This window comes from Podarcis bocagei (genome assembly GCF_964188305.1).
Source record: "Podarcis bocagei genome assembly, chromosome: 14".
NCBI classification, from domain to species: domain Eukaryota; kingdom Metazoa; phylum Chordata; class Lepidosauria; order Squamata; family Lacertidae; genus Podarcis; species Podarcis bocagei.
The window spans coordinates 37,509,604-37,537,499 of record NC_138139.1 but is presented as its reverse complement, the minus strand read 5'-3'; the positions used below and the strand labels follow the sequence as shown (position 1 = coordinate 37,537,499).

The 27,896-nt window shown below is 45.0% G+C and overlaps 2 protein-coding genes across 7 annotated transcripts in view; one reads left to right on the top strand and one right to left on the bottom strand.

Moving 5' to 3' along the window:
* Nucleotides 1-472: 472 nt before the first annotated feature.
* Nucleotides 473-27,291, bottom strand: ANKS3 (ankyrin repeat and sterile alpha motif domain containing 3). Of its 4 annotated transcripts, none has more exons than XM_081169872.1 (17): nucleotides 27,187-27,289; nucleotides 25,138-25,321; nucleotides 22,476-22,674; nucleotides 21,334-21,455; nucleotides 18,492-18,573; nucleotides 16,701-16,836; nucleotides 16,207-16,365; nucleotides 15,491-15,619; nucleotides 14,954-15,066; nucleotides 8,111-8,278; nucleotides 7,725-7,849; nucleotides 6,911-7,052; nucleotides 5,767-5,939; nucleotides 4,502-4,587; nucleotides 3,827-3,910; nucleotides 3,560-3,654; nucleotides 473-2,749 (listed from the first exon to the last, which is right to left on the bottom strand). In XM_081169872.1, the coding sequence occupies exons 2-16, from the start codon at nucleotides 25,305-25,307 to the stop codon at nucleotides 3,578-3,580; spliced, it is 1,965 nt and encodes a 654-aa protein (XP_081025998.1). In that variant the 5' UTR covers nucleotides 25,308-25,321; nucleotides 27,187-27,289; the 3' UTR covers nucleotides 473-2,749; nucleotides 3,560-3,577. The 4 variants fall into 4 exon arrangements, with proteins under 4 accessions (XP_081025998.1, XP_081025999.1, XP_081026001.1 ...); XM_081169873.1 differs by lacking the exon at nucleotides 27,187-27,289 and adding an exon at nucleotides 25,435-26,509; XM_081169875.1 differs by lacking the exons at nucleotides 25,138-25,321; nucleotides 27,187-27,289 and having other exon boundaries at nucleotides 21,334-21,451; nucleotides 22,476-22,601.
* A 321-nt stretch (nucleotides 27,292-27,612) lies between these two features.
* Nucleotides 27,613-27,896, top strand: part of DNAAF8 (dynein axonemal assembly factor 8) — a 92,045-nt gene continuing 91,761 nt past the window's right edge. For all 3 annotated transcript variants that reach the window (XM_081169827.1, XM_081169826.1, XM_081169824.1), the window contains exon 1: nucleotides 27,613-27,729. The gene's annotated coding sequence lies outside the window, so the exon portion shown is untranslated. The remainder of the gene's footprint in view (nucleotides 27,730-27,896) is intronic.

The following is a 27,896-nucleotide window of genomic DNA, read 5'->3' as shown; positions in this document are numbered from 1 at the left end:
GCTTCTGTAAACACTCCAAGAGTTTTTCAAGCTAATAAAACTTTGACCGCCTTCTTCATTACTGAAGTACATTCATGTTGGTTGCCATTCTGTGTGACCACCTCCAAATGCAGTTGTGTCATAGGATTATTTTTTTTTGGGGGGGGGGGGAATTCTCTAATTCTTGCACAACACCAGAGCAAGCCATTTCACCAGGAAACAGCCAATATAGAGTGTAATCTGTATTTGTTACAAGCAGCAGCACAGCTACTCCTATTCTGCTCAGGTAATGTTTGGAGGGGATCATGAGGGATGGATCTGCTTCCTGTGAATTTTACCATGAGGGTTGGGTACGGCTATAATCCTCTTGCTGCTGCCACTATATGGTGCAGGATTGTAGCTCTTATGAAGCACAATGGAAGGAGGAAGAGAACACGACTGTAAAGATCTGAATGATATAATCACATGCTATGCACAACAACTAAGCAGCAACTCAGACAGTAAGAGTAAAATTTATTCACAGATCAGTCAGTGCCTGTTAAATGCTGGTCATCAAATATAATTTTTTTCTGAGATCTCACTCTCCGCCCCATTGTTATGACCACAGATGTACTCAAATGCTGAAACTAAGCCCAGATTAAAACACCCCAGAACAGAGAATGGCAACCTCAACAGCCATCAACTCGCAACAACGATCTTGCTAAACCACGTCCAATCCTATTCTAGTTAGACACAGACCACCTTGGGTTTTCAAAAGCTCCAGATCTTCTGTTTTAAAAAATGATTTTGCTCCACCGTCACTCAAAATCAGCAGATCAAAAGGAAATTGCCACTACCTTTAGTTCTCACAAGCAGTAAACATAATGGTGGAAGTATGCTCTGAGCTATACCACTTTAGCTTGTCTAGAAATGAATACCCCACCACACAGTACAGTTTCCTGCACGTTATAAAGCATGGCAGGAAACAAGACTGGGTTAAAAGAGCCATTATCTCCCAACATCTGGTGCATGGAGGAGGAATCCTTTCAGCCACTCAGTGTAGTCTGAAGTTGTACAGCCCAGCCATAGGCTTATTTTATTTTTATATAATACTCCCCATTACATAATTTCAAGGCAACTTCACAATTTTAGCAACACAACATTAAAGGCAATAAAACATGCAACATTTAAAATCTTTTACTATCTGTGAGAACTAGGCTTAAGATGTGCATCAGAAAAGAAGGCTGTGAAGCAGAGGGGTTTACCCCAAAGCAGCCTCCCTTTGCTGAGCCTATCAGAAGTCACTTAAAGACACACACACACCCCCTCTGTGCATTAATGGGAAGGCTACATTTTGCACAACAGATGCAGAACAGCATCCACCAGCCTGTTAAAATGTGCACTTTTTTGGGTAACTGTTTTGCATGTTTCAGGAGTGGAAAAATGGGACAGCTTTGCTACTGGGTGCAGCCATGCCTGGCGTTGGGATAACTTTTTATTCTGTAGGTTAAATACATGGCCGTGTGATTCATCTGCTAGCTGCTTCAGATTTATGCTCCTGCTGTCCACGCACAAGCCTTGCTTCACTTTATACCTGCATCATGTGAAGACCTAATATTAACACAAGAATTTTCTGAGACAATTATGTGCTTTGTGCTTAGGTTTCCACGCAATACAGGTGTGCAGCAAACCAAGGCCTATGCATGAACTCTATATGATGACGTGCATATCAGAAGTCAGATAAATGAAAAAGCTTCACCTCTTTCTTTCTCCCACCCTCACTCCCATTCTCCAAAAATCAGAGAAGGCCAAGCAAGACACAGTACGTGTTATTCAGTAACTCCTGGACTGCCTACATACGTTGCTAGATGGGCTTGGGGAACCCTCTTGCTCTGAATCCTGGAGTCACTTCACAACATCAGCTAGCCTGGGATAAACATTCCCAAGGTCACATCAAATGCTGGATTTCCATTCTCCAAAGTGGGCATGAGTTCTTGCACATCCCAGGATAAGAAATCCCTGTAAGTTGTGGTCTTTGGTTGCTGGAACTCACAGATTTTCCTGGCCAAGCCATGAGCACCCCAAGTCAAGACAGCAAGAAGGTTTATAACTTCACGCCTACGGTGAGAGGTGCTATCTCATTGTAAGTTGTTGTGAATAAAGCCACAAGTTCCCTGCTGGAAGAATCAAAGGCTAGGAGAGGCCCAGTGGTTGCTACTATGGAGGCACTTTCATTGAAAAAGTGTGTGTGTTGCTTTCTTTCTTAAACAATGGGCTTTGATAATGGAACCTCCTCCCCACCACTGCAGTGCCAGCTTAGGTATACATCAGGCCTCCATGCAGCTGGGCAGGACACAGAAGTCCTTGCATTCCTCAAAGAGGTAACCTTCCAAGAATAAAACCCTCTAAGCGCGGGGTCTCCTGGCCACCTCCCACCTCATCTTTCCTCCCATGTGGGCACAGGGAAGGGGACCAATGGAGAGGAACCTGGTTGCCAAAACAAACAGAATATCCAGCAAGAGACGCAGACACAAAATGCCTGCCTTGGAACTTCCAAGCTTGGAGAGAACCCTTTGCTTCCAGGATTTAGGTGCCATGGTCCTTCTTCAGCACAGCAGACCTGGCCTCCCTTCTCTGCAACGGCGCACCTGCTTTCCTAGGACAGCCGCTGGCAGCTCTCGCTGCAGATGACCTGTGCCGTCGAGCCATCTCTCTCTCTCACACTCACTCATGCTTCCTCCTCAGGTAAAACACAGCTTCTGGGTGGAATGTTCACCCGACGTCAGAACCTCTGCAAAAACAATCGCACCCAGGAAACAAAAAAGAGGAAGTAGCATGAGGACTTGTGCTGCATGGACTTTGGCCAGTTGTTCAAAGTGGTGGTGGCAGGGGCAATTTAATTCAAAAGTTGCTCTAGCTGCAAAAGTTTGCATCCAGAAAACTCAAGAGCCCTGCTGGATTGGAGCAAAGTTCCATCAGGTTCGGCGTCCCCTTTCTCCATAATACAAATTATAAACTGGTTGTGTCATGATTTTCCACCTTGTTAGGGCTACTGCACTGCCCCACCACCCTCAGTCTGCTCTCAGTCAGCCCCCACTTGCTTAACTGTTTACTGAAAACCAGTCTGGAGGGTGGTATTGCCTGGATGGGGACACAGCTAGGGATATCTCACTCTGTTCCTCATTGTTGGCTCTCTTTTCTTCGCCTTCCACCCAACCAGCCCCAATGGGTGCCAGCCACCACTGCCCGAGTAACCATCATTTTACAAGGGTGATGACACTGCTTTTGCTGGGGCTTGTGTCCACTACCATTTTAAAGCAGGGTCGAAAACTTGGTTTTTTATACTGTGATGGCTCTCAATCAGGCATGAGTTGTGTAGAAAGACTGTCAGTGGGGAGCAACAACTAGGAATCCTGAGGATTTGGGGAAGGGGAGGAGAGTATAAACCAGTACAATGTTTGCCGCACAGATATGCCTTTACGCAACCCTGACCTTGGAGGAGAGCGGACAGAGCGCTTGAAAGCAGAATGCCACTTTGCTATCAAGTGCTATCTCTTCTCAGACAGACATGCATCTCGTTCAACAGCGCTCCACTACGTACCTTCCTCCACTCCTAGGGCTATTTCTGGGGCGGCTTGCCCTTCTCTAGACTCTGCAGGCTCTCGAGATTAAGGTTGACAGAACTAAGAGCCTTCCCTGGGGACACAGAAAAGCTATAATAAGCACAGGTGCCAAGGAATGGAGATGTTCTTCAATGCAGGGCAGGCGAGAAGGGAAACAGCAAGCCCGTTATTTGACTTGGACTTTACACCCACCAACCGGTGCCAAACCAGGGGAACATGAGCATCTGATGATCTTCAAACCTTACCCATTTCCCCCCAGCACTGCTCCAGAAGAGCCGAGAGCTCAGGCAGACTGAGGACCTTCAAGGAAGACGGCCATCCTTCTGGGCCTAGGGTAAAGAGGCAGAATGGCACAAAGCATCAGCATATTGTGGGTCAGCACCCATTGGCCCAAACATAGAGTGTGGGGGGGGAAGCAAACACTGGGGGGGGGGGGAGAGGAGTCAGGACAATGGATTGAACCAGGGACTGCCAACTTGAAGTGGTGGATTTGGCACTGAATAGTCTTCCAAATTTTTATGTCATGGTGTGGTTGAACACACACACACACACACACAGAGAGAGAGAGAGAGAGAGAGAGAGACAGACAGACAGACAGACAGACAGACTGACTTTTTACTTGTAAGGAAAAGCAGCAGTCAGTCTCCATACATTTTTCATAAGAAATAGCTGAGACCTGGGGAAGGTGAAAGGGTGATGAAGGGCGACTGGGCTCAAAAATAAGCCTGTCCTCTGAAGCCGCTTCCTTTTCTCTCTCTCGCACACAGACACAAGGCTGGGGAACCTACAGCCCTACAGGTGTTGCTGAGTTGCAACGCTCATCATCCTTGACTGCTGGCCGTGCTGGATGGGACTGATGGAGTCCAGAGACACCTGGAGGGCCACCTGTTTCACATCCTGCACTAGAACTGCCCACTTACTGGGTCCCAGCTGCGCTTTCACTTCCAACAACCGGCCAGCTGGATGCTCTCGGTTCATTCGGGAAGACAGTTCTGCCTGACAGGCCCTACCAGAGAAACCAAAATACTGTCAGCAGGATTCTGTGAAAAGAAATAAAAACCGCACAAAGTAGAGCACAAGAAAGCAGGATAGTGCAGTAGTCTCAAGTGCCACACAAATATCCTAGAGCAGTGGGGTAAACCTTGGTATGCCACTGCCATAAAAATGAGGCATCAGCACTGAGTACCTAAGACAGAACTAAAGAGGAGAGGAGAATTAGGACAAAGGGAATTTATCCCCCGAACATCTTCTTAACTCCTGGGTCATTTGCACACTACAGATGCTACTACCTGAAAAGGTGAATTCTGCTGCTTATACAGGTTGTGTAAAAAAGGCATACATGTTGAAGAATTCTGCCATTTATTGTTCCACCCAAATCATTTGGGTCTTCTTAGCTGCCAATGAGACGGCAGGAGAAGGGGATGAAGCCCCTCAGCAAGTAGGTATCCGATTTAGTCATCTCTGCTGTGGCAAATGTCCCACTCACTTTCTCTTTAGGCTTTTGGCAGGAATCCTTCTATACTCTTTAGATCAAGGTGTGTATACTCTGAGTTGCTGCCGACTTGTAGTGTAATTTTGCTGCTTGAAGCAGCATCCGTATACTGTCCTTTTCATGCTTTATTCCTCAGGTGAGCACTTCTTGGGGCATAATACTACATTCATAACAAACACATGTTACAATTCTGTCAAAAGCTCCTAAGCCTCTTGGTGGTGTGTATAGGAATACATGTGAGTGCTGGATACACATGTGGGTTTGGGCACACAGCTTGAAACAATGCAACCCCTACGATTGCACCAGGCATTGCACCCACACACTTGGATGTAACCACAAACCCCAGGGGCTGGAAACTTGTGTCTATTTTGTAAAGTTTTTAAAAAATGAAAAACAAGATTCTTAACACGTTGCACTGAAATCATATCCAGTGCTTTTCGCTGGCACTTTTTCGGAATCATGGATGCAACTCCCACATTAGGCAGCTAAGGCTGAGAACAAGAGGGAAGGGTGAATTTCCAGACACAAAGCCACAAGCCTTTGGCAGTCATTGTCACCAAGTGCCTGGACTTCCCCCCAATTCAGAATCCTGCAGGTGGCACACTGGCTTCGCCTTGAGGAGATGAAGGAGCTTACAGAGAAGGGGGTGTAAAGAAATGGCGAGAAAGTTTGACCTTTGTTGGAGGCACTCACTGCATCTGTTCTAGGAGGATTCCAGCATTTCTGGCGATGGCCTGCACCTCTCGGAGTTTGGCCTGAGCACTGCTCCAGACCACATCCCGCTCCATCAAGCAGCTCTCCACCACGGCACGCAGCTCCTGCTCCTGGGACACCTGACCCTTCAGCCCTTCTACCTCCTCGCACCTCTGGAAGGGAACACGGGGAAAGTTGCTAAGAGACAAGGGTCCACATTTGTGAATTCCAAAAGGTTTAAAGAACTCCCACAAAACTCTGGCCAACAACTGTTCCTCTACTTCACTTTACTATCAAACTGAGTTTGGGTTTGGGGGTAGTACTAGCTTGCCAAAGGCTTTCCAATCGCACCAGGTTTCAGATCTCTCCCAATATATAATTTTTTATTGAGTTTTCGTTTTTCTACTTTTCAGATTAAACATTTTACAAACTTTAAAATATCCAGTGACTTCCTTCCATGGTTCATGTTGCATATCATGTTCTCCTGAATGCTTTACTATAACCATTCACATCAATTTTCCACTTTTACATCAGTCAAATATTGTTTACTCCTGTTGAATTTATCTTAAAGCTGCCAGCGTTTTCAGCTGTGTACAATTATTTTCCATATATTCAATAAATATTTTCCATTCTTCTTTAAATATATACGTTCTTCTTGCTCTCTTATTCTGTGTGTTAAACCCGCAAGTTCTGCATATTCTAACATCTTAAGCTGCCAATCCTTTTTACAAGGGACCTTGCTCACTTTCCATTTTGGAGCTAACAGAACACAGGCTGCTGTTGTTGCATACATAAATAGACTGTTCTGGCACCTGGGAATTTCTGTCTGGGTTATTCCCAACGAAAGAGACTCTGTTTGGGGGGGAAAGGTAAATTTAAACATTTTTTCCCAACTCATTATAAATCATTTCCCAATATTCCTTCACCTTTCTACTTGTCCACTACATGAAAAAAATAAATTCCTCCCATCAAGTTTCAGATCTCTTAGCTGTGTGTCTAATGCTGTATCTTTCTCAAGCAACTTCAGACGAACAAGGACATCCTCCAAGACTAGGAAGGGACGAGGGCATTCCCCATGCAGAAGCAGGTGTGCTTGGCCAGAGGCAGAAGCTTCTCAATGGGCTTAAGAAGCCGGCTTCCTTACCTTATGGAGCTGAATGGCCAGTTCCTGCATTTCTGCTTCCAGGCGATCAGCATAGGCCAGCTCCAGGGCATCACTGGGAGGCCGGGCGCTGCTATGCCATCGAGCAATGGCAGAGGTCATCTTCCTCTTTGGTCCAAAGAGGCTACAGAGGAGAAAAAGCAGCAAAGGTTTAGCAACAAAGGTACTGCCTCCCTTTTGCTTCACTCCCTTCCTTCACTGGGGAAGTCTGCAGGCAAAATAGAACCACCCTGATTTTCCTTGACATGCTGAGACCCAAAGAGAGATCAATGTGAACAATAGATGCTACATTGGGTACTGCAGCCTTTCCCCCAGAAGCATGCTCAGCCCTGAAATTTTGCAAAGCATTGGGCTATACTTTTGAAGCAATATGGACTAGAAACATAAAAAAAAGAAAATGAGAAAGCTGCAATTCTCAGGAAGCTAGCTCCTGTGGTTGTGCAGTATTGCCACACAACTGTGTACATTCTGCAAAAATATTGCAGATTATACACAACTAACAAGGGCAGCTGTCCAGGTTATGCAGCCTGCACAACATAGAGCAGGGAAAAAAAACATTTCTAAGAGAGAGCATTAAAAATTCTTTGGGAGCTATTCCTATATTGAACTGAGAATAAATAATTGCACATCAGCCTTGCCAGCTGGGACCCAGGATTCTGCTAACAATGACAGCAAAGTTCTCGATATCTCTGGTTGGAAGGTACACGTTGTTCCTGGGGTCATTTCCTATGTTCCTGATTATATGACAGCACTTCAAAGCTAAGCCTCCAGCCAGCCAGCAAAGAAAGGGACTCACGTGATGCCAATCTCTTTCAAGTCACTCTCTGTCAAGGTCAGGAAGATGCGAAGGTCGACGTCTTGCTCCTCAAACACTTGCAGGTACTTCAGGCAGCCAATCTGCTCAAGGAAGGTGGCCAGATCCTGCAGCCCAGGCAGCGCACAGAGGACAAAAAAGAGGGAGAAGTTCAGGACTCTTAAATGCTGAGAGACTCTGGCTGCATCACAGCATGTTGTAAGCCAGGATCTCTGCCCCTCTAGGCCTTTAGCACCACCTTGCCCCCTGCAATTTGACATGGCACCTAATACACAAGGACTGTCTCTGACACTAGCTCCTCTGTCCATCCCTCTGTCCCTTGCCCTGTCCAGCCCCAGACGGTTTTCTGACCACCATGCCATGGTTACCTGGGGCCCCGTGTAAGATGGGGCCTCTGTGTGAGAGGGGCTGCAGTGATGGCTGGACACCCGGGATCGGTAAGACCAGTGGCTGTCGCTGTTGCTGCAGCGATTCTTCGCCTTCATGTAGCTCTTGGGGTGCTTTCGAATGGAGAGCTTTGTTTCATGGTCTGAATCCTGGAAAATATAAAGTAGTGGCATGTTTTGAGAAGAAGGAACGCGACTCAGCTCCAAGTCTCAAAGGGATGCAAGGACATCATTATCCTTTTCTTCATGGTGTGAAGCATCTGTACTCTTACATTCTTATGAAGCAGGAAGAATGGAAGTGAGAGAGGCTCCTCTTAGCAAAGCAGAGAAAGCAGAGGCAATGGGAGGAGAAATCCAACACCACGGAAGGACAAATGAATCCTCTTACTCCAGCTTCCCAAGATGCCTGAACAAAAGTCCCTTGCCAGCCACCCACAGACAAGGCAGGGGTAGGGAATCTTTCTGAACCCAAGAGCCACATTTCCAAATGGGCAACCTCTTGAGGGCCACATGCCAGTGGTAGGCACTGCTAGAGCCAAGAAACAGATGTGAATTTAACTTTTGTACAGTTGGCTACAAACTCTTGTACAAACAAAGGAAGAGGCATTATCCTAGTTCAATGACACATTCCAGCCAGGCAAAAACAGAACAAAACTTGAAGATGCGAAGCAGGCATGGTGAGGGGTGTGGTCTGGGGGAGACTACAGAAAACCAGAAGAGAGAGGTTCCCTAATTTGATAAATTTTTATTGGTTTTACAGCATTTTTAAAAAGAACAAACAAACACAAAACAAAACAAACATATAAAATACTTTCAAAGATATTTTCATAAACCTCTTTTCTTGGACTTCCCCGTACCCCCCCTCTCTGCATCCCAGTGTCCATATTTGAACTAGCAACTCCCAGTTGTTACTTTCTAATCTCTGTCATCTTAGTCCTCCTTTATCATCTAACCTTGTATCCCTGTACCCTGTTACTTCTAGCAACCACAACATTTTAACATTCGTTGAGTTTGTAGTAGTCCTTAAGATAGCTCTTAAATTTTTTCCATTCTTCTTCCACCATCTCTTTACGTTGGTCACGGATTCTGCCTGTCATCTCAGCCAGTGTCATATAGTCCATCACTTTCATCTGCCATTCTTCCAGAGTAGGTAAATCTTGTGTCTTCCAATACTTTGCGATGAGTATTCTTGCTGCTGTTGTGGCATACATAAAGAAATTTCTATCTTTCTTTGTCACCAATTGGCCGACAATGCCCAAGAGAAAGGCCTCTGGTTTTTTGGAAAATGTACATTTAAGTACCTTTTTCATTTCATTATAGATCATTTCCCAGAAGGCCTTTATCTTCGGGCATGTCCACCAAAGGTGGTAAAAAGTACCTTCAGTCTCTTTACATTTCCAACATTTATTATCGGGCAAATGATAGATTTTTGCCAGCTTGACTGGGGTCATGTACCACCTGTATACCATTTTCATAATGTTTTCCTTTAAGGCATTACATGCCGTAAATTTGATACCGGTGTTCCATAACCATTCCCAGTCATCTGACATAATGTTGTGTCCAACATCCTGCGCCCACTTAATCATAGCAGATTTAACTGTTTCATCCTGTGTGTTCCATTTCAACAGCAAGTTATACATTCTAGATAAATTCTTAGTATTGGGTTCTAACAATTCGGTCTCTAGTTTTGATTTCTCCACTTGGAAACCGATTTTCCTATCCTGTTTAAAAATTTCCATTATTTGGCGATATTGAAACCAATTTTCTACTTTGTGCTTCAATTTCTCCTGACTTTGTAGTTTAACCTTGTCTCCATCCTGTTCTAAAATTTCCCAATACTTCGGCCATCCGACCTCCATATTGAGTTTCTTCACTGCTTTAGCCTCCACTGGTGACACCCATCTAGGGGTTTTATTTTCCAATAAATCTTTGTATCTTATCCAGACATTAAATAATGCTTTTCTAACAATGTGATTTTTAAAGGTACTGTTAACCTTGTCATACCAAAGATATGCATGCCAACCAAAAGCATTATTGAAGCCTTCCAGATCCAAGATGTCTGTATTCTCGAGGAGCATCCATTCTTTCAGCCAGCAAAACGCTGCTGCCTCATAGTACAATTTTAGATCCGGCAGGGCAAAACCCCCTCTTTCTTTAGCGTCAGTCAGTATTTTGAATTTAATTCGGGGCTTTTTGCCCTGCCAGACAAATTTCGAAATGTCTTTGTGCCACCTCTTAAAACATTCCATCTTATCAAGAATCTGCAAGGTCTGAAACAAGAATAACATTCTAGGCAATACATTCATTTTAATTACTGCAATTCGGCCTAACATTGACAGTTTCAGATTTGACCATATTTCTAGATCTTTTTTAATCTCTGACCAACATTTTTCATAATTGTCCTTATACAAATTAACATTCTTAGGTGTTAAATAGACCCCTAGGTATTTGACTTTCTTAACCACTGTCAAACCTGTTTCCTCCTGAAACTTCTCCTTTTCCATATCTGTTAGGTTTTTCCCTAAGACTTTAGTTTTTTGTTTATTCAACTTAAATCCAGCCACCTGGCCAAATTGTTGAATTATTTCTAAAACCCTTTTCGTACTAGTGTTTGGCTCTTGCAAAGTCAATACTAGGTCATCTGCATACGCTCTTAACTTGTAGTGTTTAGCTCCGACCTGCACACCTTTGACCTGCTGGTCATTTCTTATCATATTCAGCAACACCTCCAGAACCGAAATGAAAAGTAATGGGGAAATTGGGCACCCCTGCCGAGTTCCTTTTTCTATCTTAAGTTCCTCAGTCACAACATTATTTACAATCAGCTTAGCTTTTTGTTCGGAATATATTGCAGCCATACCATTCTCAAAACCCTGGCCTACCCCCATCCCATGAAGATTCTTCCTCATAAAACTCCAAGAGATATTATCAAAGGCTTTCTCCGCGTCCACAAAGATCAATACTGCTTTAGTGTTTATATTCACCTCCAGCTTTTCCAAAATGTCTATTACATTCCTTACATTGTCCGCTAGGTGTCTTTTAGGGAGAAAGCCTGCTTGGTCTTTATGAATCTTCTCCATCAAAACTCTTTTAAATCTTTTTGCCAAAATGTCTGCAAAAATTTTGTAATCCACATTAAGGAGTGATATCGGGCGGTAGTTCTTAAGTTGGGTCTTTTCAGTCTCTGACTTTGGTATGAGTGAGATATATGCCTCTTTCCACGATTCAGGTGCCCTTTTTCCTTCAAGGATCTCATTACAAACTTCTCTTAATGGTTGAATCAACCATTCCTTCAACGATTTGTAGTATCTAGAAGTCAGTCCATCTGGTCCCGGAGATTTGCCCAGTTGCATATTCTGAATGGCAGCCTCTACCTCTTGTTCTGAGATTCTCTGGTTCAAGTCCATCTTACTTTGCTGAGAGATATTTTGTAATCCATATCTTCCAAGGAATTTGTCTATATCTTCTTCATTTTGCGGGCCTTGGGTGTAAAGTTTTTTGAAATAACTTAGAAAGCAATTTCTAATTTCATTAGGTTTAGATATACTCTTTCCATCAACCTCTAGGCTTGTAACTGTATTTAGTTTCTGCCTTTTCTTCAATTGCCATGCCAAAAGTTTACCGCATTTATTTGCTGATTCAAAAGTCTTTTGTTTCATTTGCTTTATCTTCCATTCAATCTCTTGGTTCATCAATTCCATATATTGAGTTTGATATAACTTAATCTCTCTTAAAATGTCCTGAGACTTTGGTTTTGTTCTTAGTTTCCTCTCTCCTTCCTTTATCATTTCCAAGATCTTCTCTTTTTTCTCATTTTGTTTTTTCCTCTTTATTGAATTTTGTTGAATCAAAAATCCTCTCATAACAGCTTTACTTGCGTCCCAGATCACTCTTTTCTCCACGTCAGTCCTCAAATTTATTTCAAAATAGTCTTTTAAGGTCTTTTGGGCCTTCGTGAGAATCTCCTTATCTCGAAAGAGGGTGTCATTCATTCTCCATCTAAATTGACCGGTTATTGTGAGTTTCATCTCCATCTTCACGGCGTTATGGTCGGAGCAAGTTTTTGGGCAGATTTCCACTTTCTTAATCTTTGGAGCCAATCCACTAGTAACCCAGATTTGGTCAATTCTGGTCCAGGTCATCATTGCTTGGGAGAAGAAGGTTCCCTCTCTCTCCAGAGGGTTCCTTGTTCTCCAAATGTCTATCAAGTCCATATTTTCTATCATTTCGAAAAAAGTCTTGGGGAGTCTCCCTTCTTTAGTGACTGTTAGTCTTTGTGCCTTGTCCATATTAGTGGAGACCACGCCATTCATGTCTCCCATGATTATCATATTATAATCCAGATAGTCCGTCAAAGTTTCATGAAGTCCCTTAAAGAAGTCAGATTTGCCTTCATTTGGTGCATAAATTCCAACAACTAAAAGTTTTTCTCCTTGTACTTGTATCTCCACAGCCAGATATCTCCCTTGTTCATCTTTAAATATCATTTTTGGAGCCCATTTCTCCTTCACATATATTACCACTCCCCTCTTCTTAACTTTGTCTGATGAGACAAATTCTTGTCCTAACCTTTTATTTGTAAGTAATCTCCTGTGGGCTCTAGTTATGTGAGTTTCTTGTAAGCATATCAAATCCAATTGTTCTCTGTTCAAAATATGAAATACTTGTCTTCTCTTCAAAGGCCCATTCAGTCCATTACAATTCCAACTAAGGAATTGCAGAGCCATCTTGTTATTTTCTTAAGGCTCCTCCAACAGCTCCAAGTTGTTGCTCTTCTTCTGACGGTGGTGGTTTTTGTCCAAACGAGAGATTCAGGATATCCAATGCTCTCCTCTGTTCTGCAAGTGCGTCCACAGTCCCCTTCTGTAGGTCCTCCTGATATCTTGCCAGAAATTTGTCTTTATCTTGAATTGTCTTTATTTTCACTTTCTTTGCCTTGTAGTCGAATGACAGTCCTTGTGGGAATTCCCACCTGAAGCGGATCTGATTTTTCTTTAACAAAAGCACCAAATCCTTGTAGAAATTTCTTAAGTCCAAGATATATTTTGGTATGTCTTTAAAGATCTGTACTGCTGAATTTCCAATTTGGAGGGCTTTTCCAAAGTGTAGTCCTAAAATTTTATCTCTTTCCTCCTTAGATCTGAGTGTGATCAAACAATCTCTTGGTGTCTTTCTATCTTGCTTTTTGCCGAGTCTAAAGGCAGTTGTGATTTTAAAATCGTCTTCCTCCAAGTCCCAGCAATCCGCAAACTCCCGTGTCAAATATTCCACAAGGTTGTCACTTTCATTCTCCGGAATCAGTCTTAATTTTAAGTTTCTCTCTTTCCTCTGTAACTCCCACAAGGCCAAGGTTGCATCATGCTCATAGACCTTCTTGGCAAGTGGCTCTAATTTCTCCTGCGTCTCTCCAGCTGTGGCTTTGGCCTCTTCGGCAATTTGACGCGTGGTGGCATTTTCCTCGACCAATTTATTTATAGATTCTGTATTCTGGTTTAATCTTGTTGATATTTCTGTTAATTTTTGTGTGTTCTCTGAAGTCTGTTTTGTCAAAGACTCCAGAGTCTGGTTTATCTTAAGCAAAGCTTCTGTCACAGCTTCCATAGAAACGGCTGCTCCTTTGTCCTGTCCTGTTGTTCCAGCTAGTCCGGCTGTTACGCCTAAGATCGAACCTCTTCTCTTTGCTTGTTGCAGCTGCAGCTGTTGCTGTTGTTGTTGCTTGGTCTTGGCTCTTGTAGTTATCTCTTCTTGTGGCCCACTCATGTCAAGGTCAATTCCCACGGGATTTATTCTCCCTTGGAAAATTCCACTGTCTTAGGCCGTGCTGGACTTCACTTTATCCTCTAGAGGGAGCAAATCAAAATGGCCATAGAAGGAAATTTCAAAATACATGAACAAAGGAGACCGTCCAGGATGTAGAAAGAAAGGAGATTAACCCAGTCAAAATCAATGTTACTAAAGTCTTATAGCTTCCAATTGCCACAGTTGCCCAGTATACTGTTTATACTGTTTCTTCTTAAAATGTACAAAAGTCAGGCACTGTGGAAACTTTGTATCAAGGTGTCACTTCACAGGGAAAAGTCAGCTCAATGTACTAAGAAGGCAGACCGTTTCAGACTTTCAAGTAGATGAGATAGCAGAGGTTTTTCCCCTCAAATAAGTCATGCAGTTAATGGTCAAATTCGCCTCCCCTCTGCCCTGCTTGCTAGAGGGGAGATCAAAGGTTTAAATGTCCGGTTTAGCTGATCAAAGGATGAATTTAAACGGATACAGGTTTAGAGCTCCGTTGCTTTCACTTTCATGCGGTCGGGGGGAGGCAGACTTCCTTTGTTTAAATCTCCCCCGTTTTTAGCCCAATTTTTAAAATTAAGAAAAGTCCCAGTTATTTTTCAGTTCTTACTCACGGGGAATCAGTCCGAATTTCTTTTCAGGAAGGAATCGGCGCTCTCCGCTTATGGCGACGCGGCTTCACTTCGCAGGCTGGGTAGCGACTCTCAGCACCGCGCTCACTCCCGATGTCGATCCGTAGCCTTTAAAAAGGCTCTTTCACGGTACCGGGGGGCGCAAAGGTGCCCACCGAGTCTCCTTGTTCTCAGGCTTCAGCGCCTGGGATTTTAGGGGTCCCCCGCTTGCCGTAGCGGGTAAGACCCGAACTTGCGAAGCAGTCCTCCTCCGGAGCTCGGAGGTAGGACCGCCATTAAGCGCTGGCACCGACCGGAAGTCCGAGGTTCCCTAATTTGAGGAGTCAAGGTTTCTTTCTATACACCAGGAGTGGGGAAACTTTGGTCCGCCAGGCTCTTCTAACTGTAATGATAGCAAAAGACTTACCTCGTTGCTTTCCAGAGAGCCCTCGCTGCTGACCCCCACAGCTTTGGCAAGACTTTCGCTGCTGCTGCTGGTCCTGATGGTGGCTAAGTTATTGGTGAAGAGGGAATTCTCTTCTGAAATAGGCAGAAGTGATGAAACAGTAAGTTTCACATTCAGGCCTCATAGGTGCTTACTGATGGCAACTTCGTGGATTACCTATTCTAACGCAAAACATACACTACCGCAATAGAAAGTGATTACGTCAGGAAGTCCCCAGAGTTGGCCAGGCTCACCCAATAGCAACAAGAACTTGGCTCACTCCTGTGAAATACTCTGCCAATATTCAGCAGGTGCCTTCTTTTTCAAACTTTAAAGGCCTGCTGAAAACTTGTTTTATTCCCTCAAGTTTATGCTGGCAATTAAGAGTACATCTTTCCATAATAGCTGATTTCTGATTCATTTATTTACATGGTTTTATTGTATGGTTTTATTTAGATCATTTTTTAAAAAAAAAAATGAACAGCAGTATAAAATAAAAATCATGTTAAAGAAAGGTACCCCGGCTGCTGCTGCTTTCCACATCATGCTCATTGATGGGAGACGTGACATCTCTGTAGCGGAGATCTCCTCCTTCAAAGGCACTCCCATCATCATTAAAGGTAACGTAGCCTTCTGGAGGGACCTGCTCTGTGTGCAAAAGGGGGGCAGGGGGAGAGAGAGGTGAACAAATGAAAAAAGGAAAGGAAGAGATTTTACTTGTTGATAGGTTAAATGAAGAGGCTTATCTTTCCCTCCACCAACCAAGAGGTTCAGTACTGCCTCCTGCTTTTTCTTCTGCTGGAGCTCATCACGTTACAGCTCTACGGAGGTTTAGAGGCTTGCTTGGAAGTTTTATTTAAAATTAAGCGCTATACAAATTATGTTAAATAAATAAATATAGAATCCAGAGAGCATGCAGCTGTGTTCCAAGTTCATCAGTATAGGAGCATAGGAAGGTGCCTAATACTGAGTCACATCATTGGTCCATCTTGCTCAGTGTGGCCTACACTGATTGGCAGCAACCCTCCAGGGTTTCAGAGGACATTCCCAGCCCTACCTGGAGGCACCAGGGACTGAACCTGGAACCTTCCACATGCAAGGCTGATGCTCTACCAACCAAGCTACAGCACTTCACTGAAAATGGTGTTCAGGGTAGGAGGGTGATGAAGTAATCAGCCGCGGGACAAGAGGAAGCTACCCACTGAGACAGAGAGAGGAAGCAAGCCTGAACTCACCATAACGAGACGGGCTTTTCACTCCAATTCTGACCGCTGTGATCTTGGCCAGAGCATGGGGTCCTTCGTGAATACTGGGGCCTCTGGACTTGCGAGCAGGCCTCTGCCTCTGAGGGGCAGAGTAGGATTCATCCGAAGAGCTGAGATCTTCATACTTTCCTAAGTGTCAAAATGCATCAAGTCAGTGGATGCAGAGTGCATACAAATATTAAATTCCAAGGGCAGCATCCAACTAATTAGTTCTGCAGTGCCAAGGAACGTCCACTCCTTCTCCTTCTCCCCTGCCCCATGTTCCCTAAATCTGTCATGGGATTTCCCCACCGCTTTGCCACAACCCTCAGCCTTGGTCAATTGGTCCAGGCGGGAGTGGGAAGAACTGGTCTAGTGAAAAGATGGGAGTCAGTGACTAGAAATGCAGGCAGCAAGCAAGGTTTCTGCCTAAGCAAGCTGAAAGGTCCTTTCCATGTGAAACTATAAAGAGACGTGAGAGTCACCTGGGCCCCTGCAGAAGACCTTGGGCACAGGGGCTGTGTGCAGGTCTAACAGCCCCACAATCTTCATGTGTCCATACTTCATGGCCAACATCCGTGCCGTCGCCCCAGTGCTATCGCGTACATCCACTCTCACACCCTGTTGGGAGGAAGCAGACATTATTAAATTTTGCTGACAGGAAAGGGGAGGGAGGCTTAAACAGATCCAAGGGACTGTGTGGTTGAACCCAAGAGTGCACTTTCACATGCTGTGTCCCTGAAGAATCAACCAAAGGATTTGCACCACCAGCAAGGCTCTGCATATCCACCATCACCATTGCATTTGTGCTCTAGCCAACCTGGACTCCTTGGGGAGAAAGGGCAGGGCATAAATTCAGTAAATAATTTAGCTTTGAACATTAAACAGTTTTCAGGGCACAAAGTTAGAAATCTTTGCTTGCATTTGTGCTATAAAAATGGCACCACTATGTGGTCAATGTATGAATTTCAGGCTTCAAGAGCTCCAGCTACTCTTTGGACAAGATATGGCTACAAGAAGCACCAGGCTCCATGCCAGCGAGTCGGATTCCTGATCCCTTTTGAAGCACGAGAGCAGAGGCAAGTGGGATCTATGACAAAATATTGCAGTGCATTCTCACTACTAAATCCAGGATGTCTGGTGTGTTTTGAAAGATGGACACACAAGCTCATCCTAATGATGGAAAGTCAATGAACCATCTTCAGTCCTGCTTGAAGTTTACTTGCAGGCAGTTACAGAATGTGGAGTGTCCACTTTTGGACGGACGTGTAACAGGCTATAGCATCCTTCCCTCTTCCTTGGATGTCTCTAGTGCAGCATTCCATCAACTATTAAAGGAGAAGGTTTGGGAGAAATGAGGAAGGTGGATGGGTGGGGGGGAGTGTATGACTTCTTAACCCAACACTGAACAAATGAACCCAGCCTATTAAAAAATAGTTTGATAGGCTTAGAAATCAAACACTTGAAAAAGCCTTCATGACAATGAAATTAAAAAAAAAAAGGGTAGACAAGCATGTAGGCATGAGAACCATATAAAAATCCAAAGGTCTACACATGCTCCATATAAAGAAGCCTTTGCTGAAAAGACTTTTGTGTGCTGCAGCTGTTGGGGAGATATGTACAAAAAAGGCTTTATCCTGTACGCTTCACAGCTTTCAAATCCCTTTGGGGGAAGGAAAGAAATGTGATAGATGCAAGCCTTCCCTTTCAACCATCTTCACCCCACTTTTATCAACAGAAGAAAGGCCTACATGAACACCCTTGTTTGACTGACCTGACATATTCCCTCCCTCTAATAAGACATGTACAGGATGACTATGAAGAAGGTCTAGATGTGATGCTGAAGCAAAGAGCTGGCATTTCAAGAGGCTGCTACAGAAAGTGCTATTCATGCTGAATGTGAATTAACTGCACAGAGTGATTCAGAGACTGGTTTCAAAAGCATGGTATCTCTCAAGAGTAGGAATGAAGTGGACAATGTTTCTAATTAAAGCTTCCTAGAAGAAATGTTATGCATGAAGGCAGATCAACGGGAGCATCCAGCATGGATCTAGGCGTGGGAACATGCTGAAGAAGCTGCATGGATGTGAAGCTTCTCTGATTTCCCCTCCTGTGGCAATAATCAAGAGCAATCATTGAAAGAAATAGCCTCAAATCAAGAATTAGCTTTCTTAGTATAGTGGCCTTTCAAATTGGCGGTATTTCTGCATACTGGGAAGCACAATTGGTTGCGGGGAAGGTGCCTTGGACCACCTGAGAAATGAACACTCACTTACATGATTGAGAAGATACTGGACAATGATCTCATGGCCAGATGCAGCTGCTTCCATCAGAGGAGTATATCCATAAAGGGGCTCCCTGGACAACAGAAATATATAGTCCATGAAAGGCTCAAGTCAGAAAATGGGGCAGTCATCAGCGCAACGGGGGCATGCTAGTCATCCACAGCTAGAGGAAGCTTGTCCTTGAATTGTGCTCTATGTATTTTAAGCTCTATGTCAGGGATGGTGAGCCAGTGGCCCTCCATGTGATGTTGGACTGCAAATCCCATCATCCCTGAATGCTAACCTTGCTGGCTGGCCCTGATGGGAGTTTGAAGGGCCACAGGTTCCCCATCTCTGCTGAAAGCTATGCGCTACCAACTGAAGCCCCTGGCCCAATCCAATACCTTGAGAAGCCTTGCCACCCCTCATTTTCTTCTCAAATTGACAGGAAACTTAGGCTGAGTTAATGGTGAGCGGCAAATGTGCCCCCAAGTTGTACCACCTCAAACTGCAGGTGGAGTCTCACATGCTTGAATACATTTCCATTCAAGAAAATGTCTTCCACACAAAATACTAGTGTGTTGGGAAGATGAGTTCTAGCTTGGTTTTCTCTCCAATATGCGAGGCCAGGAGCGCCTTAGCTAACATTAAAAACAAAAAAACAATCCTTTTGTATATGGAATGCTCACTATAGTGCTCTCTTGAAACATCAGCTGAAGAGAAAAACTTGGAATGATGCCAATGAAGTCTGATGGTTTGTCTTCAAAACTAAATTACCAGTTACTGTGTCAGAAGTATGAACTTTTCCTGCTGGAGTTTTCACCCAATATGCTCCATGGAAGGAAATGGTTCTTTCTGGCAAAACAAACAAGCTGGTGGCACTCTGGATCTGAGACTGTTCCAGGAATAGGGACCAAACCCACCTCAGAAAACACATTTTTGGTTATTAAGATGGAAGGAATACTGTAGAGAAAGCAACATGAGATTCATGTCCTAAGAGGAGAAGAAAGAGTCCACCGAGAGCTTTTTTTAGTAGTCAGGGGATGGCATTAAAGCCAGGGGAGAAGGTTTGAAAATGAGCCATCAAGGCAATAGGCAAGATAAAGAAGAGAAGAATCTCAGAAGAATGAATTGAGAGGTAAGATTTGATAAGGAAAGAGTAAAGAGAAACAAGTACCCTTTTTTTGTAGAAGTGAAAAGGAAAGAATGGAACCCCAGCAACAGCATAGCATGCACAGATTCAGTCTTGCCACCAGGTCATCTCACTAGTCCCTGTGCAAGTTTGTGAAAATCTGCCCCTTGCAATATGTTCCCCACTTCTGCCCATCCCCACAACTAAAAGTTGTTTGTACTTTTACCCTCTACCAGAAGAAATAGCTATCACAAGCAAAACTGGTGGGATGTAAGATTTTAGATAAATATGCTTACTCTTGTTACTAATTATTTTTAAGGGAGCAGTCAGAAAGTCTGCTCCATTTCTCTTACATCAAAAAGAATGGAAAATTAATCATCTGCCTAGAAAGTCTGAAGGCAAGCAGATCCGACTCGTCACAGTTAGCCAGCCTAGGCCAAAATCTGAGTGAGATTTTATCTGGAGCATTTTTAACCAATGTATTGCTTTAGGCGTAATGCCTCCTACCAATACATTTACCCCCCCTTCAATTCTTGCACTGTGCTGGTTTTTTTGCCCTTCAGTCAAAGCAGGCAAAGTTTAGTTCAATTTAGCCAAGTCAGGAGTTGTCAGCCTTTTTGACAAATGCTTTGCTGATCAACCCCAAAGTACTGTTTCAGTTCCCACCTACAATGAAGCTTCTGTACCAGGGATGACTGGATGCGTGTTACCTCTAGTCTACTGAGCCAGGGAGGTGACAGGAATGTGGAAGAGGAAGGCAGGTCAAACCTAATCTGTGTGCCATATCCAGACCCAGAGGCCTTGCAGCCTTCCAATCTTACAAACATTGTGATCTGTATTATTTTATCGTGTTTTTAATATTCTGTTGGGAGCCTCTCTGCCAGAGTGGCTCTGCCAGATGGGCGGGGTATGTATAAATAAATAAATAAATAAATAAAGTATGTATGTATGTATGTGTGTATGTATAATGTAAAGGTAAAGGGACCCCTGACCATTAGGTCCAGTTGTGGCCGACTCTGGGGTTGCGGCACTCATCTTGCTTTATTGGCTGAGGGAGCTGGCGTACAGCTTCCGGGTCATGTGGCCAGCATGACTAAGCCACTTTTGGCCGTTTACCTTCCCGCCAGAGTGGTACCTATTTATCTACTTGCACTTTGAGGTGCTTTCGAACTGCTAGGTTGGCAGGAGCAGGGACCGAGCAATGGGAGCTCACCCCGTCGCAGGGATTTGAACCGCCGACCTTCCAATCGGCAAGTCTTAGGCTGTGTGGTTTAACCCACAGCGCCACCCGCATCCCTCCATGTATAATGTATGTATGTATAAATAAATAAAATAATAATGTCATATGCACATAAGAATAGGCTGCTGGATCAGGCCAGTGGCCCATCTCATCCAGTATTATGTTCTCACAGTGGCCAACCAGATGCCTATGAGAAGCTCACGAGCAGGAGCTGAGAACAATAAGTTTCCCCTCCTGAGGTTTCTTGCCACTGGTACTTAGAAGCATACTGGAGATGTCAGTCACATATGGGCACTTAACTACTCACAATCTAGATGCAAGAATACAGCAGTGTGACTTCCTATGTTTTCCCCTCTTTTGCATCTGTCATGAAAGTATTTTTTCTATGAAAGCTAAGCTACTTCTTCTCCTTAAAATACCGCCAGATATCTGAAACAAACAAACAAAAAAGCAGGCCTTTCACAGGCCCATTTCTCTCTTACCTGCAGTTCGCATTTGCTCCATTATCCAATAAGAACTTGACCATTTGCTGATGGCCAGCACTGGTGCAGTGGAAGAGGGCAGTCCAGCCATGGATGTCCTTCATCTCCAACTCGGCACCTTGCTTCAAAGAAATACAGAGGGGCTGTTAAGGTAGGGCACCTACTGCCTGTGACACTGAAGCCAGGGTGCATTTCTGTACAAACAAGGATTCGCAATAATGAACAGAGGGGGAGATCGCTTATTTCAGGCAGAAATTTACAACCATGTTACTTTTAGTTTCTTATTTCTATACCACTTTTCTATTATGCTAACAACATAACCAGGGGAAAAGAGCAGCAACCCAGAGAAGGCTCTTCTCACAGCAATTTAATAGCAAACCACTTACAGGCGCAGTGCTCCCATTTTATTCTGGGTTATTGCATCAATTTTATTCACTGTCTGATTGAATGCATTCAGAAAAATCATTCGAACAGGATCCTGCCCCTGCCCAATTCAGTGTGTGGGGTGAGTGGCAGGTGTGGAGGAGTGACTGGAAACAGCTCTAGCTTTCACACTCCACCAGATCTGACACGGCTGTGCCAGGGAGGGTGAGACTCAGCTGCCAGAGTCAAGTGGCTTTTAAATTAATACCATCACAACCTCAGAGGCAGCAGAGAAAACCTAGATAGGAATAACTTAATATGCAACCTGATAAAACAGAGGACTATTTGTAAAGTAAGGGCACAGCCCTGGACATTGGAAATACCCGAGGTGGAGGGGAATGGGTATATAAAACATATCACAGTAATGAAAACTTTACCACTGAACCTCGCAGGAGCCTTAATGGTGAGAAGGCACTCTAATCACCGCTAACTACGAAGCAACAGCCTGTAACTTTGAGCAGACTTGAGATTTTGAAGGATCCTATAATGCTGCTGCACCCTACGGGAGTTATGAAAGAGGACAGCAGGCTTTATCTCACAGCCACTCATGGTGTCTGAGATTGCCACCCTTCTCCTTAGTCCCACAGAACTTAATGGGAGCCACTGACAACCACCCCTGAACAGCCCTGTTTGCACTTTTGGTTCCACTTCTTAGTCATGCGCGATATCTTTAGACTGCACAGTTGGTGCCTTTCACAGCTATTGCCAAGTACACCCACCTGAAGGAGGAAGGCAGCAACGCTCTCATTTCCACAGCTAGAAGCAAGCATCAGCGGAGTCTGCCCTTCCGGTGTTGGTACATTCACATTCACGCCAGCCTCTAGCAGTATGCGCACAATGGTGTCATGACCGATGTAAGAGGCATACATTAGCGGTGTCCAGCCACCGCAATTCCGCTGATTCAGGTCTACCTCCCCACTGAAAGGCATGAATCAGATTAGTGTTCCATGGGTAGCTTATCACAGGCAAGTTACATAGCTTTTGAAGGTTTTCCTAACCTGGCCCTTTTCACTCAAGGAAACAAACAACTTTAGAAGTCTTGCCAATATTCCTGGTAGCAATGTGTGCTCCCACTTTGCCAATAGCAAGCGAAAAGGTTGACAGTAGCATTCTTCTAAGCATTTTGGTCACACCATTTGCATAGCTTCCCCTAAAGAATTCTGGTAACTTTGCTTTAAGGGTGATGGGAATTATAGCTTTGTGAGGGGGGCTGAACTACAGTTCCCAGGATTCTTGGGGGAAGTTGTGACCGTTAAAATGGAATAAATGTGCTTTAACTGTAGGGTGTGTATGTAATCAACTACTACCTTGCTTCAATGTTTTCTGGTAGCCTTTAGCCACCTTCATGTTTCACAAAATTATTTTGAATTGCACGTAGTGAAAAAAGCCTGGTGTGTATGTGCAACAGAATGAGGTGGTAGAATGGACTCTTTTTTTAGGCTGAAGGTGGGGTGGGATTTTGGAATATTCCCCCATGGATAAAAATCACATGGTGAACTAAAAAGTAGCTCATTGCGGGGAAAAGGTTATAATTCAGACTGCTCCCTGATGTGCTCATTTTCTGCAGAGAAGGGCTGTAGCAGAATGCCTCAGATCCCATCTCTGGCATCTCCAGGAAGGGCTGGAGAAATAGAGCTGAGTGTCATCAGCATACTGCTGACAACAGACTCCGAACCTCCGGATAACCCAAGCCAGTGGTTTCATGCAGATGTTAAGAGATAGGATTGAGCCCTGCAGAACCCCACATTGAAGGTTCCACGGGGCTGAAAAGCATTCCCCAAGCAACAAACTCTGGGGATGACCATCTAAGTAGGACTGGAACTACTGAAAAGTGGTGCCACCCACCCACCCCTAGTTCAAACAGTCACTCCAGAAGGATACCATGGTCAATGGTATTGAAAGCCTCTGAGAGGTCGAGAAGAATTAACATGGACATGTTTTCCTTGTCTCTCTCTTGACAGATGTCATCATACAGGACAACCAAAGCAGTTTCTGTGCCAAAACCGGGCCTAAAAACTGATTGAAATGAATCCAGAAAATCAGTTTCTTCCAAAAGCGTCTGGATCTGGTCTGCAACCACTCACTCCAGAACCTTGCTCAGAAAAGGGAGATTAGCAACTGGCTGGTAGTTAGGTTTTCTGAATCCAGGGACAGTTTCTTAAGGAGCGGCTTTACCACTGTTTCCTTCAAACAGGTAAGGACCATCCCTTCTCATAAAGAGGCATTGATCTCCTCCCTGGCCCAGCCAGCTGTTCCCTCCCTGCTGGTTTTTATCAGCCAAGAGGGGCAAGAGTCTAGAGTACAAGTGGTCGTCCTGACTGATCCGAGCACCTTGTCCACATCATCAGGCCTCACCAACTGAAACTCATTCAACACAATAGGACTAGACTGTGATCTGCACACCCCATGAGATTCATCTACTATAACAGCAAAGTCTTGGTGAATGCAAGCAATCTTATCCTCAAAATGCTTTGCAAACAAGTCACAGCGAGCTACTGTTGGTTCTATCACCTCCTTTGGGCCAGCCTGTAAAAGGCTCCGTACAACCCAGAAAAGCTCTACTAGATGACGTAATGAGGCTGCAATGGAGGCAGCAAAGTATGCCTTCTTTGCTGCCTTCACTGCCACTAGGTTGGCTCGATAATGAGCCTTACCAGTGTTTGGTTGCATTCATTTGGATCTTTCCTCCACATGCGTTCAAGTAGTCTCCCAGCTTGTTTCCTTGCCCTAACCTCTGGAGTATACCAGGGGGACAAACGGGCATCACAAAATGGGAGAGGGCACTCAGGGGTGATTGTGTCAATAGCCCAAGCCATTTGGGTGTTCCAGGGGTCGGCCAGGGCTTTGACAGGGGTGCCAGTCATATCAGCCGGAAAACCTCTCAGAGCTGTTTGGAATCCCACTGGATCCATCAGCCTCCGAGGGCAGACCTTCTTAATAGGTCCCCCACCTCTGCAAAGGGGAAAAGCTGCTGACAGTTTAAATCTCAACAGGAAGTGATCTGACCATGACAAAGGACTGATATCAATGCCCCCCACCTTCAAATCACTCTCTTCCTGCCCAGTCAAGAAAACAAGGTCCAGAGTTTTGCCTGCCATGTGCTTTGAGCCGGTGACATGTTACGACAGCCCCATGGTTGTCGTTGCGACCATGAAGTCCTGAGCCACCCCAGAGCCAGCTGCCTTGGCATGGATGTTGAAGTCTCCCAGAACCAGCAGTCTGGGAGTCCTCAACACTGTCTCTGAGACCAGCTCTGTCAGCTCAGGCAGGAAGACTGCTGGGCAGTGAGGCGGGTGGTAAAGTAGCAGAATCCCTAATCTGTCCTGATTGCCCAATGCCAGGAACACAGTATTATTCCCTCCCCAAACCTCTCCTCCTTACCGTTGAATATTCTCCTTTACCACCTCATACTGGCCAATTGAGGCTGCTGTGTGAAGGTCCAGTGGAACATCTAACTCTTGGCGACAGACCATCGGAGCTGCGCCATGCCACATGGATAGGCTGAGATTCAGCAGATCCGACTCGCTGGCTTCATCACTCAGCTCTGACATTGTGTCTTGGTGGGCTGAAAGACAAGCACCATCAGTTCTTCACTTTCACTACCTTGCTAAAAGGATTTCCAATCATCTTGGGGTATGATCTGAAAGCTCCTGAAGTTGGGACCCTGGTATACCTTACCTTAAGTTCAATGGGTGAAAAGGCTGTATACAAATAAACAAAATAAGGAAATCTCCTATCTTTGTGCATTCTTCACAGGATTAGAGAACTATCTTCACTTACTAATGTCTAAATACCAATGTGCTGTTAAATGCACAAAAGCAGAACGGATTCAATCACAAGACTCAAGGAAAACACATACAACCATGCATTGCAAATACTGGGAAACCTAGTCTTTTTGAAATGTCCATGATAGGTTGACTGTTTTGCAGGTGAGATCTATTCACAGTGAAGGGAACCTAGGTGACAAATGACCGCTCTGATACTTGGTTCAATTTGCTTTTTTGTTCTTGAATGACAAAGAACTATACAGGCCATGAAACCTCATGCCTTAAACACTGGAAATCCCACATAGGTACACGAAAGGGTCCTTGATAACATACCAGCTATCACCCACACTTTCAATTTTATCCTCAAATCTGTAAGATTCTCATTTTAATTTAACAGTTTTCACAAACACATCAATTTTATACCCATTATGTGGTACATTTTATGTTATTAAAACAGTAAAATAAGTTGCCTTGATGTGGCTTAGTTGTTGTATTAAGCACTTTGTAACCCACTCCAGGGACAACACATAGTAAAGAACTGTAAATGCATATAAATAAATATTTCAGTCCCCCACCCCTCAGAGAGCTCTATTTTATTTTGGGGGGAAATGTTACATCTCTGAGCTGGAAACCCTCTAACAAGCTGGTTTTCCATATGCAAGGAGTTCTTGTGTACAGAGCAGAATACAGCAAGAATGAAAGAACCAGGAACAAAACAATTTCGTGCACCCAAAAGATGAGCAAGAAGACCAGGCTATAACTGTTCTCTCTAGCAGAGCAATTCCTATGAGCCAGAACTGCTATGGCCATTGTTCTTTACAGAGGGCCAAACAGTGAAAACTACAGCCAAAACCTACCTAACTCCCTGCAAGCGGAAAGCAAACATGTGAGTGCAAGAAAGATAGGGTCCAAACCTCCCTCCCAGGACACTAGCTCTACAGTGGTACCTCAGGTTAAGTACTTAATTCGTTCCAGAAGTCCGTACTTAACCTGAAACTGTTCTTAACCTGAAGCACTTAAGCTAACGGGGCCTCCCGCTGCCGCCGCGCCACTGGAGCACGATTTCTGTTCTCATCCTGAAGCAAAGTTCTTAACCTGAAGCACTATTTCTGAGTCTGTAACTTGAAGCGTATGTAGCCTGAAGCGTATGGAACCCGAGGTACCACTGTATTTGTGCAGTAATCTTTGCTTTGCTCTGGTTGCTGTTCGTTTGTGTGGAGGAGCCCTCAGCCACGAGGCACTTCTGCCCTTGCAGTCTGAAGTGACGCAGCCCAGGGCATTCTGCGCTGAGGGTGATGCTTCCAGGGCACAGCTGGGGGACTCTGTGTGCCCCCCAACTGCTGGACTCCAACTCCCATCAGCCCCAGCCAGCAGCGCCAAAGGCCAAGGTTGATGGGAATTGGAGTCCTGAAGTACCTGGGACGCTCACAGGGTCCCCCCCCCTCCAGACCTACGCAGTAGGCAACAGCCCGCAGCTCAGAGGCGCCCCTCACGCCTATGCCTCCAGGCTGCCCAGAGAACCAAGGCCCGGCCAGTATACTGGGCTCCACCTAGTGAGGCAACAGCACGCCAAAGACCTCCTGCGCCCACAACCTCCTACGAGGCTCCGCTTCCAGCCCGCCTAACACAACTTCCGCCTCCTCTGCTGCCGTACAAGCCTCACCTGCTTCACCTCAGGTCGCCTCAGCCGCTCTCCCGGAAATGCCCGGCAATGACGTCGCGGGCAGAGCGTCAGGAGTGCCGGAAGGCCCCGCTCTCGCTCTCTGCACCACGTGATCATCACCCGCCTCCTGCCTGAAGCGGCGAGATTGCTCAGCCAGCCAATGAAAAGCTAAGACTGTCGCGCTCCCCACCCGCAATACTCCTTCGCCGCGCCTTCCGATCGGATCAACCAATACAGGGATAGGTCCTGGCAGGGCAAAAAAACCGGAAAAAGCATCGAGCGGAACAGAAAGGGATGATAGGAATGTGCTTGATACCGCTGTCTGTGTTTTCTCCATATCCTTATTGCATATTTTTTGTTGCCATAAGTTTCTAAGAGAGGCAGTACTGGCTACGCCCCCCAAATGTTAGTTTATATTAGCCTGTCAGGACTCCAGAAATGGGCGGGGAATCAGGGGCGGGGCCAACAACCGAGAAGCGCATGCCGTTTGAATAGAGACGTGTGGTGACGGCGGGCAGAAGGGACGTTCATGACAGCTCTCGGGTAGGTCGCTTGCGAGCGACTGAGATACAATGAAAGGCGGTGGGGAAACGTCTTGGTGGTTTGTCCGCAACCGGGATGCGGGGCAGGGCAGTCGCCTGGTAGGTCGCGAGGGAAGATCGGCGTCTGGTTGCTATGGAAACGGAAAAAGCGGTACTCGCCGCCCTGCG

What these genes read in the sequence shown, in the direction of transcription:
- ANKS3 (XM_081169872.1), bottom strand. Translation starts at nt 25,307, where the DNA reads ATGTCAGAGCTGAGTGATGAAGCCAGCGAGTCGGATCTGCTGAATCTC. An exon ending in GGAAAGCAGCAGCAGCCGGG is followed by an intron (nt 15,067 to 15,490) that starts GTACCTTTCTTT and finishes TGCCTATTTCAG; the next exon opens with AAGAGAATTCCCTCTTCACC. An exon ending in CATCTTACACGGGGCCCCAG is followed by an intron (nt 7,850 to 8,110) that starts GTAACCATGGCA and finishes CCTGGGCTGCAG; the next exon opens with GATCTGGCCACCTTCCTTGA.